Source organism: Hevea brasiliensis, chromosome 16 (genome assembly GCF_030052815.1).
Source record: "Hevea brasiliensis isolate MT/VB/25A 57/8 chromosome 16, ASM3005281v1, whole genome shotgun sequence".
Taxonomy (NCBI): domain Eukaryota; kingdom Viridiplantae; phylum Streptophyta; class Magnoliopsida; order Malpighiales; family Euphorbiaceae; genus Hevea; species Hevea brasiliensis.
The window spans coordinates 65515077-65532488 of NC_079508.1; the positions used below are offsets into that span (position 1 = coordinate 65515077).

Here is a 17412-nt window from a genome sequence, read left to right on the forward strand (position 1 = left end):
ATAAAAAAACCCATCGAACTTTACTAGTTTCTTTGATTATATTCATTTATTTTTTCTGTTAGTTCTCTTCTCCTGAATTTTTTTTCCCTAATATTATATAGTAGTGCTCTTAATAATTTTATTATATTCAGATTATTTGGCTCCCTATCAATATAAGAATACTGATATCCAAGATTATATTTTAATAAATTTTCTTAATAAATTTTAATATTATTGTAAAATATTTAAAAGTTTAATTTTAGTAATTACAAACTTATAAATATTTCACAATGACATTAAAATTTATTAAGAAAAAGTATTAAAGTACAAATTTAAATATCAATGTTCTTTAATCGATGGAGAGCCAAATGACATGAAAATAATAAAATTGTTAAGAGTATTAATACATAATATAAGAAAAAAAGAGAGAAGAGAACTAACAAAAGAAATATGAATGAATGTAGCAAAAGAATACAACAAATATTGGCTTGTCTTTTATAGAAGAGATATTGAAAATGCCAATGGAAGTGGCATTTTCATAAGTCATTCTCTCTCCAATTACTTTGTTGTATTAGACGTACAAAAGTTATAGGGAGTGAAGTAACGTGACTCTAAAAATATTACTTTCAATAACTTTTTCTTTATTATATACCTTTCTTTGAAACTTCTTTTATCAATGATATTTTTTTAAGTAAATACTACTTTTGTAAATAATTTCAGATTCATGGTTACAATTATAAATAGTTTTTTTTTAATTTTTTTAATAATTAATCCTGAATTGATTGGGACAAAACTTAAAAACGAAATTATTTGAATATAAACAAAAAATTTAAGGGCAAAATTAAGTTTTCCTCCAAAGATATACATCACAAAACCATCTTAATTTGAAATCAATTTTACTGATTAGTCTTTTCCTTAATTATAATTAACATATCGATCAATATCATTAGTAACTATAGATTTGGGTTTTAGCGATTTGAATTACAGCTGGAAGCCTGGAATTTCTTTTCCTGTGATTCTCTTTCTTTTCTTTAAAAGGATCATAAGAATGATTTCCGGAAAAGGAATTAAAACTAAGGATAAAAAATCTGTAATTTCTAATCTTTTCAAATCCAAAAAGAGTCCTTTAAGCAGATTTCGGTTCAATTCCAGCAATTTTAATATAATTTGAACCTATAAATTATTGATAAATTTTAATATGAATGATATGATTCTAGACCTAATCCAGACTTTGATTAGGACTGGATTAAATTTAATAGTTTTATAAAAATATTGCAATATTATTTTTAAAATAAAATATTTTAAAATTTTTCTTATACCAAATGATATGAACCTACCTAACTCCACCTCTAACTCCACCTCAAATGCTAACTCACAAAAAAAAGTTTGCAAACCCATATATATAACACCCAAGACTTCCCTGCAGAATCGATGTGGGACGCATATATATATATATCAAAGATCTGATCTCTGTGGAGAACCAAAATGTCGCAATGCCTCAGTCCTGTTCAATCATTTTGGAATATATATATTCTCCTGCTTTTCTCAGAAAGGTAACATATCTTTTTTTTTTTTCCCTGACAGTATATGAAGTAAGTTAAATTCCTAGGAAACAAACACAGATAAGAAAATACGTGTAGAAGTAAGTGAATAAAGTTCCAATGGCAGAGGTCATAGAGACCAATTTGTTGGTGTTTGTGACACGTGAAGCTACTGCAATTGTACAAGTCACAAGCTTTGAATCTTAAAACTAGGAGCCTCAGTAGCTGGAAGGCTCATAGTGACTGTGATGAGCTATGCAGTGGGACATGTCTATGGTGTTCACATGAACCCTGCGGTTATTGCTACAGCTTTTGCAGCTGTTAGACATTTTCCATGAAGCAGGTTAATCCATTCATTTTCTCCATTTCCTATCTAAGTTTTCTCTTTTTTTGGTAATTTTTTTCAATTTTCTTCTTTTGCTCTTAGGCTTTGTGGTTAGGCTTCATCGGTCAAGACAATATAATGCCTGAACATATGCTCTCTCCTAATTATTAGTTCTCTAATAATAGACGAACTATTATATAATAGTCTTAATTTTAGAGAGATTTTTTTAAAGAAGGTGAGGATACGAGGGAAGAGGAATCTTTATGGACGCCGATGCATGCAAATAGGAAAAAAAAAAAAAAATTCCCATCTGCCGTTCAGCCAATTTTTCTCAACTTTGATAAACTCCACAATGCTATAGCGAAGTGATAATTATAAAACACTGGTTCTGAGATTAAATTAGAAGAAAAGCCATTAATAACTCAGATTAATTTGAATCATGGGACACTATCAAATATGAAATCAAATTTATTTTTTTAATTTTATTAATATTTCAGTTTCTTCTAAAGGAGAAAAAGGGTGGATTTTTTTGTTTTTTTGGGGTCCCATTTTATGCAGTAGCTCAACTAATAGGAGCAATTTATGCTTCATTTACATGAAGAGCGCTACTTCACCCTATAAAACATGTTGGCACCACTTCACCTTCTGGATCAGATCTTCGAGTTCTCCCTCATGATGGAAATTGTTGTAACATTTTCAATGATGTTCCTCATTTCTGCTGTGGCAAACAATACCGAGGCTGTAAGGATCATTCCATTTATTAAAATCTTAAATTATATCTTAATTAATTTATCATACTTTATTTAAATTTTTTTAATTAATTATTAAAGCCATTTTCTACGTATAGGATAGTTAGCAGGTGTGGCAGTTGGTTCTGCAGTGTGTATAGCATCAATCTTGGCAGTGTAAGCCATACCTAACAGAATCCAAAAGAAAAAACAAAAGAGAGGGGTGCCATTTCCCCCCCTTAATTATAGAAGATAATCAAAATAATATTTAAGAGAAAAAAATGATTGGACCAACATGGGCTGGGATGCCTTTTCCTCTACTTAATTATCGAAGATAAAATAATATTTAAAAGAAAAAAATGATTTAACCAACGTGGGGATTTTTTTACTAAGTTAATTTACCATTCAAATTAAAACATCGAGAATTTTCACGAGTCTCAGTAAAAAAATCCCTCCAAGACAATCCACAACTATAAAACTAACCATGCGCATAGTGATCCTCAGCCCAGTACCAGGCGCATCTGTGAACCCAACAAGAGCGAAAGGGCAGGCAATGGCATAGTGCACGCTACAAGGGAATATGGGTCTACTTTGTTGAACAGTGGTGGGAACACTGCTTGGAGCATGGTCTTCTAGCCTGATTCGAGCAAATGATGAGCCAGTCCAAGCAATTCACAAGCAAGCTCACAATAAAAACCCCCTTTTTTTTTTATAAGCACAATAAAGACCCTTTTGACGCTCTCTGACGTTTGGAAGGACTAAAATTATAATATCATATAAAGGATACACATGTAATACTAGTGTCTTTGTACCAGCCTCGTCTACCTGTTTTATATACGTTCGTTATATATGGTAGATGTAAAATAGATTGCCTGTGAGGCACCATCATCACATAGAGCAAAATTCACTAAATCAGTCATGCTTGATTGCGATATTTATATTAATTGTTTAGCACAATCCACAATATACAAACACTATCAAACTGTAGATTTTATATGGCTCCGGGAAAAGCCATTTCATATCCAATTAACATGCACTAGAATTTGCTGCATACCACTGGACATTAAATATTTCAAAATGATACAGTATGATTTGACTTTATCAGAATGCTACAAATAAATATCGAGTTGATATTTGCAAGCTAATATATAGGTGCAAATCAACAGATATGATACTGTTTCGTACCACTTTTCAATTGACATGGCCAAAATCCACACGCACATCAAGCGACTTTTTCACACACCACAAAACTGCCTGGGTTGATTGTAATGCTTTTTGTGCAGTTGTCAGTTTTATAGATTCCAACAAGTCGATCTGCCAACTCAAACATGTTGTTCCTAAGGCTGAATGTGTGAAAACATCATTCGGAGAACAGTGTTAGTGATTATAGCATCAGAAACTCTCGTTATAATCCATTGTCAGCATCTAGCTTACCTTATGATAATAAATTGTGCATTCTTTGTCCGGTCCTTAACATAATGTCCCACAATTGAAACATTCTTGAAATCTGGAGTAATCCATTTTAACCATACAGATTGAAGATAACAGATAAAGGTTAAAAAAAAAAGATATTGTGAAAATGAAAAAGAAGGAACTAAAGTCAGGAGTTCAGTAAAAGATTACCCAGAGCAGCATCAATTTCATCCATTACATACAGTGGCGTAGGCTTGTAGTGATGAAGTGCAAAAACAAGAGCCAATGAGCTGAGAGTCTGAAAATTTTTAGAAGATTAGATGTTATTACAACCCAACATATAAAAAAGCTTTCAACAATTCTGTGTAGTTGTCTAAAAAAACTGCAGATAGCCAACGATGATTAGAAATAACCTTTTCACCACCCGATAAGTTAGCTATGTTTTTCCAACTCTTCTTTGGCGGTCTAACACTAAAAACAACACCCTCAGAGAAAGGATCCAAAGAATCCACTAGCTCAAGTTCTGCATCGCCTCCAAGTGTAATCATCTGCAGCAAATTCATCAGGGTCCAGGTAAACTCAGTGCAAAGATGGCACCAATCTGTCTTTTTTGTTATATCACAGTCTAATGCAAATTCAAGCTATGCGTTTTCAAAGGAAGATTAAAATGACAGACAAATGGAGATAAGACAATCAGAAAAATAACACACACAAGCATGCACATACATCCCCACCAATCTCCACACACATGCACAGAGATCACAAATCACAAACCTGATACATTTCCTTTAACTTCAATGATATTGTATTGAATCCTGCCATGAACTCATCCAACCTGAAACAATACTAATTCAATTGAAAATCATCCTTTTGAAAAGGATAATGCTGAGTATGTATAGAAAAGGTGATATCATTGCCTTTTCTTTCGCCATTCATCATGCTGCTTTTTTACATCATTACGCTGTTCAGTGACCATGTTCAGTTCATCAACTCTCCCATTATACAATGAAACCTTTCTCCGATATCTGTGTTGATGAGCTCATTCAGCAGAGGCACATTGCAGAATGACAATAAAAATCATAATACATGTAAATGTTTAAATAACAAGTAAAGAAATTCATACTCTGAGATAGAATCTAGATTTGGGTTCATCTCTTTCATTTGTGCTTCCAGCAATGCTACCATTTCAAGGGCCCTTTTCAGATCACAAGCCTTGGCAAGAGTCTCATCTTCCAAGGTTGCTTGAAGCTTTCCAGGGTCCACCAGATCTTTCTGAATTCTGCAACCATTAAGACAATGTTATACATGCTTCATGATGATATTAAGCCCCAAATTCTTATGACTTCTCTGTAAATCAACATACTGCTCCATGTGGTGTGTGAGAGCATTTTGCAAGTCATCAAGCTTTTTCTTGTAACCCTTCCCCTTCAATTCCAACTCCTTGTAGCTCTTCTTCATATCTTGTAATTTGTAATCAGCATCAACCTGTTCTATGATAAGATGAAAATCAATTAAACTAGTCATAGTCATTTGACCAAACCAAAAGAAGTAGCAAGCATTGCATTTATTGGCACAGTACCTCTGATGCCCGCAGCTCATCCACAAATTTTTTCACATTTTCATATTCAGATTTTGCTTTATCCAACACTTCCTTGTGTTCATCCATCAGCTACAAAATTGACAAGCCAAATACAACAGTGAAACTTATCCCATTGAGTGAATCGTCATGTTGAAACTTAAAAAATCATAGAACAGACCTTTTGTGTCTTGTTATAATTCTCCTGAACTGCAAACGCCTTTTCTTCTATTTCTTTGAAAACACTTCTCATTTTTTCCTTCTCCTCAACAAGTCGATCCTTTTCCTTCTTCGAGTCCTCAAGCCCCTTTGTTAACTTCTTCATCATTTTCTGATTTGTCTCTATTTGAACCTTGTGACGGTTAATCTCTGAGCTAGTTTTATCAATATCCTGGTTACGGGTTAGCAAATATTAATGCAAACCCTGCAGCAAGGTAACTTGCACAATTTAAATTTATCTTAGAACTTACAGACTGAATCTTGTTGACCTTTGACTTCTGTGCTTTCAATGTTTCACCACCAGCATTTTCTATTTTACTCTGAAGTTCCAATGCCTATCAGCAGAACAATTATTGATACAAGTCAACTAAATTGAACGATCAAAGCAAAATATATAAAAATCTTGCAATTTCAGATAAGTAATTTATTTTATACACTAATAAGAGTATCCAAAGACTTCTGAAGGGAATCAAAGCATTAATCACAAATCACTGTTGAACAGACATCGGCTGTTGTCCAGGTATTCATAATGTTTGGGTTGAAACTTGCATGGGCAAACAAAATAAACTCCCTGCTTACCTTATCCTTCAGCTTTTTAGACCCTTTCATAAGTCTATCAATCTCCTTTTCCTCTGTAGATATGGTTTTCTTCAGCTCATCCAGCCTGTCAAGCTCATCCTTCCTTGGCTGTGATGCAGCCTCTAGTGAACCAAGTTGTTTTTCAAGATATCCATGCTCTGAATTTAAACTGCCAATCTGCTTGAGAGAAGTATTTAAAGAATCAATTTCCCGATGGTGCAGCTAAAAGAAACCTTGCGCAAACTGTAGTAGAGGTGTTACCTCCTTCTGACTTTTGGCCAATTCCATCTCCAGGTGTGCAATTGCTTTTTCTGAGGCTTGGTAACTCCTTACTGCATCAACTATCCTCTGGCGGATGCCATTCAATTTATCAACCATAGTAGAGAGCTCCTTCTCAGCATTGGCAACAGCTTCTGTAGAAACACTGGTAGCTCGAATAGACGTGCCCATTTTACCACCACGTGGCTTGCTTCCCCCACCACTCATAGTACCAGATTTTTCAAAAAGTGCACCATCAAGAGTAACCACACGGCGAAACTCTAAAGTGCCACCATATGCAATTCGTGTTGCCTATATTTAGAAAAAGAAAAAAAAAAAAAAAAAAAAAAAAAACTACCACAGTTCATGGCTTCTCCATTCAGAATAAGTTAACAGTAAATTTAAAGCAATGCCACAGGAAATTAGCTTTATTTTTGAAATATTACAGAGAACCTAAACAAATTAGTCATGGCAGGAGATCAAAGGATATTATAATTAATTATATATTACATTAGGGTTTAGCTTCATTAGTCAAAGGTTCCAATAGCACAGAACATCTTGCTGCCTAAATTAGGACATTTCACCCAGCATTCTCAGTCACTACAAGGCACAGTTTTGACTTGTCTTAGGCTTTGGACATCACATATTTGTTATGAAATAAAAAAAATATATATTATAGATCAAAGCATGATCTGTTACATAAAACAAAATAAAAGTTCTAAGCCACATAAACAAGCTGAATGTACCTGATCTAGATCATTTGCTACAACAGTGTTACCCAAAGCTGCAAAAAATGCAAGCTTCATTCTTTCATTCTCAACTCTAACTAGATCAAAAAGACGTGAAACTCCCTCTGGAGTGCGCACTTTAGCCTTCATCTTTGGTAAGAGATCAACTTGCTTCTCCTGCAATGAGGAAATGGCAAAAATAAATTGAAAAAATACCTGAAGAACATAGTATCTGCCCAGACAAATATTTTCCACATTACCAAAGAACATGCAGCTGCCAAAATTAAAGACAAGTCTATTTGCCGAAATTCTAACATAATGAGGAATATAAGCTTTACAACTTCAGAACTACTATATAACCATCACAAATCCTTTGTTGCTCACACAAAAAATGAGTCTGAATCGTTGTTGTGTGAACAAAGTGCCCCAATCCAATACATGCTTCACTATGGATTTATACTTTCACACTATTTGCACATAATAGTCAGTTTTATAGTCCAAATGCTTAAAAAGCCACCACGTTCAATTCACCAGAACAGCCTAAATTACAATGAAGGTTGACAATAAGCAAATTAGCAAAACAAAATATCAAGGTTGTACCACACAAAATTAGTCAGAATCACCATCAAATATTTTGTCTTAATCTATTGTAATTATGTTCTTGGCAGTAAATTGACCTGACCAAGCACCTGACTACTAAGTCAGCAAATCCTTACAGGTGCTCAAATGAATAAAGAAAGAGGTATAATCAAGAATGTGTAGTTGATACCAATATCATGAAGGTTGCAACCCCAAGATTCTCCCTTCGGAGCAGCTCAACACATGCTTGGGCTGCAGCAGTCGTCTCCACCACAATATAATCAAGTCCAGGACAAGCTGTTGATATGGCAACATCATATTTTGCTGCAATGAGAAATTTAACAAAGTGTGAACATGTGGACATGAAATTGATATAATATAACACAACTGCAGCCCGAAATACTGATAACTTAAGAGGCTGGGAAGAACAATCTTGCCAAACATTAAAAAATAATAATTTGAGGGTAATAGGAATAAATTTTTGGCACAAATTATAACTTGCAACACATAACATGGGAAAAATGATGAATATTTTGGATGCATCAAAGAGTATAATAATCTTAATGGCACATCCCTTGAATGCAATTTCACAAAAAAAAATTAAGAAATTCACAATATTGTTATGTGAAAAGGGACAAGTTGCCAAGAAGATACTGCAATTATTAAACATAATCAAGTTACTTATAAATCATAATTGAGGACAATTACCATCAATTGCTCCTAAATCTCCCATCCGACCGTATATTCCCTCAATTTTATTAGATTCCTTGGCCTGCAAAATTGCTTTCATAACTGAACCCTGACTTTTCTCAGAATCAAGAATTGATTTAAGTTCTGCAACCTTTTGTCTTGCAGCTTGTTCTAGTGGAATCAATGCTTCTTGTTCTTTGATGCACTCCTAAAAAATATAGAAGTGTTTCACTATATCCTACTAAGGCAAAAGCTAAATATAAAAATTATAAAAAAAAATCAAACGTTTAAAGACTTATTAGCAAATTACTAACTTGTTCCACTTTACGAGCTTCTGATGCTTCAAATTTGTGCTTTTCTACATCACTCTGAAGTTTGGAAATGCTTGTAGTTTTTGTTTCTATTCTTCTCAATATGTCATCCATCTGCTTGTGTGCATCTTCAAAAGCTGCACGACTAGCCTCATGCTGAAACAGCCAACATGCACATTTAGGTTTTGCTAACAATCACAATTTACCAAAGATTTGGATATGGTCTCATGAACTGCAGACAGCACAACGTAAACATTGCAAACGATTGACATGATTAATATAACGTAGTTTCTGCCATTGGTTTTAACATGTAGTAACTAAATTGTGTTCTGAATTACATTGTTGCACACTAACTCCAAGAATCACTTCAAACACAATAGAGATCTCCCCGGAGGTCAGATCAATACAGGTCCAATACCACAAGAGAATTATCTCTAAATGATTGAACACATACAATTTCTACAACACATCATTGGTGATTTAAAATTAAATAAGAGTTCATGAACCAGAGAAGCCTCACCTTCTCACTCAAAAGCTTGCTTTCAGTACATGCAACTTCAAGTTTGCCCTTGTGATCGATTAGTTGTTTTTCCCACGGCTCTAATTCAGCGCGAACCTTCACAAGCTCAGAGCGATATCCTTCTGTTTCAACTGCTTATTAAACAATCATTAGGAATGAAATTAGTTGAACAGCCACACATATGCTAAAGAAAAAGGAAAAATATATCCGCTCTAAGCAACCTATACCTTTTAGCCCTACGAATTACTCAGAAATACAATTGATAAAAAAAGAGAGGAAATCTTCATGCCAAAACATATTTATGATTATAAATGAATAAAGAACACAAACTATACAAACAAACAACAAAGGACTTCTACGATTCTTAATTGAAAATTAAGGAAACGTTGTTTCCAATTGTGAGATGTGACACAATCAACAACCAAAACAGCATAAATACTGTAACAAGATGATGTCAAAGGCTAAAAGCAAGTATAATGTGAGCAGATTATGGTATTTACAATTACCATATATATATGTGTGTGTGTGTGAGTGTGTGTGTGTGTGTGTTGCAATAAAACAGACTGAAAAGGAAAAACGAACTTCTAATTGTGTATCATTAAAAGGAAAAGACAACCTTTTGAATTCTCTACAATATCCTCCAACACTCTCTCCTCATCCAACAAAATTCTTTGCAGCTTTGGAATGTCATCCTCAAGTTGTGGAATCAAATTTGTCGAGTCCTCACACTCCTTTGTTAAGTGCTCAATCTTTGATGAGTCCTGCAAAGGAAGATAAAACTTAGACGAATGCACAAATTCACTTGCCAGAAAACTCATCTTTCCCAACCTTATTGAGTTTATCTTCAAGTTTCTTGATCTTTTGCTTCTTGTGCTTCAAATCCTCTCGATATTTAACATCCTGCCTTTCAAACTCCTTAAACTCCTCTTTACATGTTATGAGATCATTGCCAAGTTCCTGAATTCAATACAAATTATAATAGCCCAAAAACAAATTTAAACTTGTATCAATGAATGTAATCATAATAGAAGTGGCCAAATAATGCCGTCTAGATTGATATACGCATGTATTATTTGCATACGTAGTGCGGAAAAATCTAAAAGCCCTATCAAGTGATTGGATCTACCATCATATCAATATGGTTATCATAATATCAAATACATGCAATGCAAACCTCTTGTCTTTTGATATACTTCTTGTGGATAGTCTCAATCTCCTTCAGTGTTTTATGACTTTCTTGAATCTTCTCTCTAAACAAAATGACAAAAACCGTAGTAAAAGCAACACTTTTAGTGATTGAATAAATGTAAATCCAATACTTTACATAATGAAAATAACCTTTCAGCCTTTAAACTTTCTTCTAAGCTAGAAACATTTGTCTGCATTTCAATCATCTTTGCACCATTATCCTCATAAGCTAATTTCGTGGCTTTCTCTTGCCATTTCAGGAGTGATAACTCTTTTAGCATATATGCCTCCGCTTCATTCTTCACATCCTATTTCATAGAACAAGAACGACAGGTTGATCAAATATACTTGCAGATGATTTTACAAGGTTCAATAGAAGAAACAAACCTCCAAGCTGTCTCTTTCTTTCTCAGCTAACTTAACCATCTGCACCACCCCAGACCTTTTCTCATTAAGGGATTCCAACCTATGAAACCAATGAGAACATTGGTAAAAGTTAAAAATTACTTGTATTGCTGCACCAAATTGGATTGTTAATATTGTTTGCAAAATAGCAATCATAAAGTGCAAAAAATTTGATTCCCCAACAATGTAAAATCCATCTTGTCCAAAGGATTTAAGATTTACCTTTTTCCATTCACAAGTTGAAGTTGCAGAAACAATCCCCCCCAGAAGCCAAAAAAAAAAAAAAAAGAGGAAGGCTGCATATGATAGATGACTATCCACTAACCATCATAAAGTAGATGGTCACATGCCATCCCATGCACAAGGGACCCTTTTATAATAGCATCATCATCAAGATAAATGCACTGATATCTTTATCAAAGCTGACACAAGTTGCATTTTTGCCAACTTCAATGTAACAGTTCAAGAAGCCAATTAATAATGTGCAATGCAAACTACTGTTCACTTGTTTTGCAATAATGAAAAAATAGAATAGAAGAAAGGAGTTTGCTTAATTTGTTGTGATTTCCAATTGTCTTAACTATAAAAAAATGGAGAAATGCGAAACCACCAAATACGAACTTTCAATTTCCCTAGATTATTTTTCAATTGGGTCCCCCACCACCACATTGTAGCAATGGCAACCACCCTTCCACCACAACCACCAATACCTCACTGCCATCATCAGTGACACCACCATTACAGGAAACACAACCGTTACCATGGCCAACACCACCGCAATGAACTCCAGCTGTTGTCAGCTTACAAAACTACACAATCATTGTTTCCACCACACACTTCACCTGCAAGTGCAAACCACCACTGCTACCGCCGCCATCACCGCACAACCAAAATCACCAGCCATGAATCAAACCATCCTATCACCACAATGTTGCTTTCATAGTTTTGTGGATCTAAAATAACAGAACAGTTTTTAGGAACCAGGCAACAAAATCATTCTTTGTCAAGAAACAAGGAATACAACACAAGATGGAACCTAAGATTTCCCTACCAGTTTTACACTTTCCATTCTGAAGTCTGAACTTCTCATGAATAAGAGCATATTACATAATTAACAATTTTTGTGTCTCTCTAAGTTCTTTGCATTCACATAGATGATAAGGGTAAATATATTCTTTTCCAGAATTTGAATTTAAAATGTAAAAAATAATAGCATGCAAGTATTCAGCAAAATTAAAAAAGAAGAGAAAGTGCTCACTCCTTATACGATTCTTCAATCTTTTCAACATATTTGTCAGTCCCAATTATGTCTTCCAGATATTCAAGAAAACCTTCATCATGGGGTCCTTGAGCTTTGGGCTTCATCAATGAAATCTGCTCAACTTCACCCTGCAACAGCCAAGTACCAAATCTCAATGCCATGGAAAATAACTTCTTAGTTCTTACTCAAATACAATGCAGTACAAACCTGAAGAATCAGAAATCGGTTATTGTCCAGGTCAATCCCCTTCCCTTTCAGTTTTTTGGTGACCTCGGTGAAATTACTCACACGATCATTTATGTAATACTTAGATGAGTTATCTCGAAATGCCACCCTGGTGATTACAAAATCACTTCCTGGAACAGCATCATAGTTGCCATCATCCTACAATAATCAAGAACTTAGTTTGAATATATCATAAAAAATTTTTACTATAGAAAGAGCTTAGAAAGCCAAAGCCTTAGGCAACCAACAGTATGCTGAGTACTTCTCCTTTCTACTCAAACAGAAACAACATAAAACACAAAAGTTGACATCCTACTTCCTTTTCTTCTTGTTTGTTTTCCCAGAAACAAAAAAAAAAAAAAAAAAAGTAACACCACTTGATAGTAACAAATCCAGAGCCAGAGAAAAGGAGAGGGAATAGAAACCTAAAATTACCAGGTCAATTATCTCCTGAAAATGAACAGAAACACCTGCACTGTCTAGATTCTGGTAATTAGTGGAATTGTGGATAAGCTCGGAAACCTTGTTAAGTCTCATCTGCATATTCCGCAGAACATAGTTAGGCGCAGGAAATGGAAAAATTAAAAATATAATTCACATTTAATTTTGGAAAGCCACCTTTTTTATACTCACTAAGCTAAAATTAAGTAGGTTTGGCTGCCAAAATAAAGAAAACTGCAGTTTCTACTTCTACATATGCCAACCAAAAAATCCGCATATTAAAACAATAAAGAGGGGAATTGAAAAATACCTGCTTCGCTCGCTTTCCAAAGACAAATAACATAGCGTCTATTACATTGCTCTTGCCACTCCCGTTAGGCCCCACCACTGCAGAAAAACTCTGATAACCCAAAAAGAAGGGAGAAATATTAGAGAAAAAAAGACTTTTAAACTCCCAATTGAACCCTGATCAGTTTGGCTCCCTAGAAACACAGAAAAAAAAATTGGAAAATTTTGAAATTTTCATAAATCTCTGTGAAAATCAGTGACAAAAGGCGCAATATAACTGAGATCACTACATTTATTGCAATTAAGTACCCTAAAATACCAGTTGTTGAAAATCAAGAGCAAATTCCACTTCGTCACTCAAATTTCTCAGCAGCCAAACAGAATCCATGAAATGAAAAGCGAACATAAAGAAAAATGAGGAAATTCAAATCAAAGACAGACCTTGTGGAAAGGACCAACGCGTTGTTCGCCAGCGTAAGATTTGAAATTCCTCATAACCATTTCTTTAATGAAAAGCCTCGGAGCTCTGGAAGATCCAGCAGCTCGGCCTGAGTCGGGCTCGGCGGCCATGAACTCGTCCCCCAATTCCGTCACCATTGCCGAGTTCTTTAGCTTCCCTTCACTTCAACTTCCCTGGTGTTCTGTCTGCACCCATTTCGAGGATAAGATCTTACTTTAAAAAGGGCGAAAAAAGTTTTGGAAGTCATGAGTCGCTTGGCGGGAAATTGAAAATTAGTGAGGTATTTTAAGGTCGTGATGGCCCAGCCCATGAATTATGAATTGGGTTAGGCTTCCATGGAACCGCGGATAGTCCAACTTGCTAATGGAGTAATGGACTGGACCGTCGGCCTGTGGTTAGGAGTTTTGATCTTAATTGAAATAGAATCAATCAAGCTTCTGTAAAGCATGCACCGTTTCATACGATGCGCTTATTAGTTTGGCCGTTGGATAACGCATTAGCAAAGCCTTAAAAATTTTCAATTACTATCGTCGTTGGCATCAACATATCAAACAATAATGGCTCGTTAATTGAACTTGATGCGTTATTTAAAAATTCCTTACACTTGTCATAAAATTTAAAAGAATGTAGCTATAAAATATTTGAATTTATATGGAAATGAGTTTTAAAATTATTAAATTAAATATTTATATTTCAATTTATTTTTCATTACATAAATCTCAATATAAATGTAATTTTTATATTAAATGCACCCAACTCAAAATTGGTTATCTTTAATCAAGTCTAGTGATTAATATTTACACCTTCGACCGCCAACATCAATCAAAACGGCAACAGGTGTAGCGGACTGTTTCAGTGAGAACATGCTCAACTTGAAAAGTTGAAAACTTTAAATCACTTTACCAGCAAAATGTCCCCTGTCCAATTTAGCATGATTGTGTTGTGGCTTAGTGGTTAGCCACACTCCTACGGTTTTCCTTTTTATCAACATTCGGTGTTCAAGATTCAAAGGGTACTCATTTCCATTCCCAATTTCAATCAATGCCAAGCCATGTCATAATTTCCATTGCTCAAAATTGAGCTCATAAGATTGATAATAAGTTCATCCACACACATGGAAGCCAAATTAATAGAAGCATAAAATTCATTGATAATATACTTAAAATAGATTAGCCACTCTCATTTCAGAGATCTACCTCAAGGAGTGACTAAAAATGACAAAACCAACCAGATCTTACGGAACAAAACACTAGAGTATATAGTTAGCAAAAGTATTACAATGGTGCCATGGCACTGATAATTATAAATTCAATACCACATTACTATAGTAACAACAAAACGGAAGACTTAGGAAGGGCAACTAGAGATTTGGCTTCAAGGGCATTTGGGTCCTCCCTCCTTGGTCTTCCAGTTGTTGTAGCAAGGGCACACAGCTTTATTCCCATAATACCCTGGAGGCACACACAGGCACTTTCTGCAGCATTTCTGACAGAAGAACATGCAAGGCTTGTGGTATTGGGTCTTGCTGCACCTCCTCGAGCATTGTGACGGGCATTCTGGTCGTTCAAGAAAAAGATAAAAAAACATTATCATTACTGCATCCTATCAGTCAAAACCCAGGTTCGTTTTCTTGGTAAAGAAAGGGTTAATTTCAAGAAAACGACCCACAGTCAAAACGCAGTTATTTGACTTGAGTTCCATTAGCACTAGTCATTGTCTAGACTCTGTATTTTTGAAATGTGTGAAATGTGAAATGGGACTTTCTTTGTAAAACCTTTGGTTGTTTGGATCGAAAGAAAAGCAAAGAAAATAAAATGAAGAGAGATCTAGCAGTAAATTAAAATTATAATAATAATAAATGTAGGTGCTTACGGTAGCTCTTGAGACTCCCTGGCCCATAGCGCTTCTGAAATTATACCAGGAAAGGGTAAGGGGAAAAAATCTTGAATCTAAGAAACCCAGGTTATCTGCTAATTAGCATAAAAGATATGTAAAGTAAAATGGCTTACTTGATTGTCATAGTGGTGACCTCCATGACCATGCGATGCCATAACCTGCAAGAACATAACACAAAAAGGGAAAAAATGTAAATGATTCTCTTTTCTTAACTTTTCTTGTTTTGGGTTTTGATTTTGATGAACAAGATGGGAGGAAGAGAGATTCTTACCAGGGTTTGGAGCATTGAACTGGCAATGAGGGCCAAGAGGAAGACAGCAAAAAACTTAGCCATAGCCTTTGCCACAATGCAAATAGAAGAGGAAGCGGTGAAGGTGAGAAGAGGAGAATAGATTGGTTGAAAGGGGTGTTGGAATGTGGGGTATAAATAGGGATTTTTAAAGGGAATGAATTGGGGAAAAAGCTTGTCAGCTGTGATCCTTTTTATGGGCCACTGTATGTTCTTGCTCGTAGTTAGGTGTAAATGTAGGGGAAACAGAGGGCTACTCAATCCCATCTAAGAAATTATTTTTTATGAGGTTAATATCAGTGTTATTATTTTGGCTGAATGATTGAGTTAATGGGTTAGTCATTAGTTTAATTAATAATTTTTATTAATATAAATAAATAGATAAATTTAATTAAATAATTAAATTTTAATTATTTAAAATCAAACTTTAATATTTATTATGTTATATTTACATAAATTTTAATAATATTTTTAAATTTTATATAAAAAATATTTGTCACAACCCAACCTATGGGTCGGACCGGCACTAGGACCTGGGCCAGCCTAAAACCACCGAGGCCCGTAGTAAGCCTAACTATTCACTAACCCAACTCTAAGGCCCATTTGGGCCCAATTTCAAGAAATCAACCGGACAGAGTCCGACCATAAAATTGACCTTACAACGGGGAGTTTTTGACTCACCCGATCTGTAAACACAATAAATAATTAATTTGGGAGCTCAGCTCACCCTCCACATACTCATATCAACATATAAATAAATGGGAGCTCAGCTCCCTCATCCAGTCCATCAAACATGCATGTTATAAAAATTTTGTAGGTCCGAAATAACAATTTATATTACAGACCCAAATCAATTAAATATTTTTAACACATGCGGAAATTCTATAAGTTTATAGAATTACACAAACATGAATAGACGACCTGCGAGGAAGAAAAGCAGGTTAACCCCAAAAATATCCTCCTGTGGCCTGGAAAAATATTGAACAGGAGTGAGCGTTCGACTCAGAGAGTAAAATATCAATTTCAACCATAATCTTTATAACTATCTAAAGCTAATGTATCCTGTAAAGTGAAATGCAATGACACGACCCAACCTATTGGGCCGGACCGGCACTAGGACCTGGGCCAGCTTAAAGCCTCTGAGGCCCGTAGTAAGCCTAACTATTCCTCAAATCCATAATCAGGCCCACAATTTAGGCCCAATATGCATATAAAATAATTTAAATCAAACTGTTATAATTTCATTTCGGGCCAACTTAGCCCAGAAATTTTCAGAAACTAAAATCAGGGGAGCCCAGCTCAACCCTATTACCTCATTTACAAACTGTTTAAATACCATACAAATCTTCATTTATTAATCTCAAAAATTTAAATTAACACAACCTCTACCAAGGTCCACACTAATTCTAACACATGCGGAGTTCTAGATTTTAAATTTTGAAAAGATAGTAAAACAATTAAATAATCGATGTTAAACCTGCGAGGAAGAAAACAGGTTGCTCTGTAAAATAAC

At 34.8% G+C, this 17412-nt stretch overlaps 2 protein-coding genes and 1 pseudogene across 2 annotated transcripts; 1 reads left to right on the forward strand and 2 right to left on the reverse strand.

Moving 5' to 3' along the window:
- Window positions 1–1472: 1472 nt before the first annotated feature.
- Window positions 1473–3349, forward strand: LOC110665306 (aquaporin NIP2-1-like; annotated as a pseudogene).
- Window positions 3350–3476: 127 nt separating this feature from the next.
- On the reverse strand, window positions 3477–13938 carry LOC110665252 (structural maintenance of chromosomes protein 4). Its single transcript, XM_058138232.1, has 28 exons — window positions 13696–13938; window positions 13277–13366; window positions 12961–13062; window positions 12508–12684; window positions 12298–12428; window positions 11022–11100; window positions 10785–10942; window positions 10621–10696; window positions 10275–10403; window positions 10063–10207; window positions 9447–9577; window positions 8930–9082; window positions 8634–8823; window positions 8116–8249; window positions 7365–7523; window positions 6622–6930; window positions 6361–6537; window positions 6033–6116; window positions 5744–5953; window positions 5566–5655; window positions 5350–5471; window positions 5110–5265; window positions 4904–5011; window positions 4761–4821; window positions 4400–4534; window positions 4197–4284; window positions 4008–4080; window positions 3477–3916 (listed from the first exon to the last, which is right to left on the reverse strand). Exons 1-28 carry the CDS (start codon window positions 13849–13851, stop codon window positions 3796–3798), a joined length of 3744 nt encoding a protein of 1247 aa, XP_057994215.1. The 5' UTR covers window positions 13852–13938; the 3' UTR covers window positions 3477–3795.
- A 902-nt stretch (window positions 13939–14840) lies between these two features.
- On the reverse strand, window positions 14841–16148 carry LOC110665251 (gibberellin-regulated protein 4). The gene is made up of 4 exons (XM_021825283.2): window positions 15882–16148; window positions 15724–15768; window positions 15587–15620; window positions 14841–15270 (listed from the first exon to the last, which is right to left on the reverse strand). The coding sequence occupies exons 1-4, from the start codon at window positions 15942–15944 to the stop codon at window positions 15089–15091; spliced, it is 324 nt and encodes a 107-aa protein (XP_021680975.1). The 5' UTR covers window positions 15945–16148; the 3' UTR covers window positions 14841–15088.
- Between the last annotated feature and the right edge of the window lie 1264 nt (window positions 16149–17412).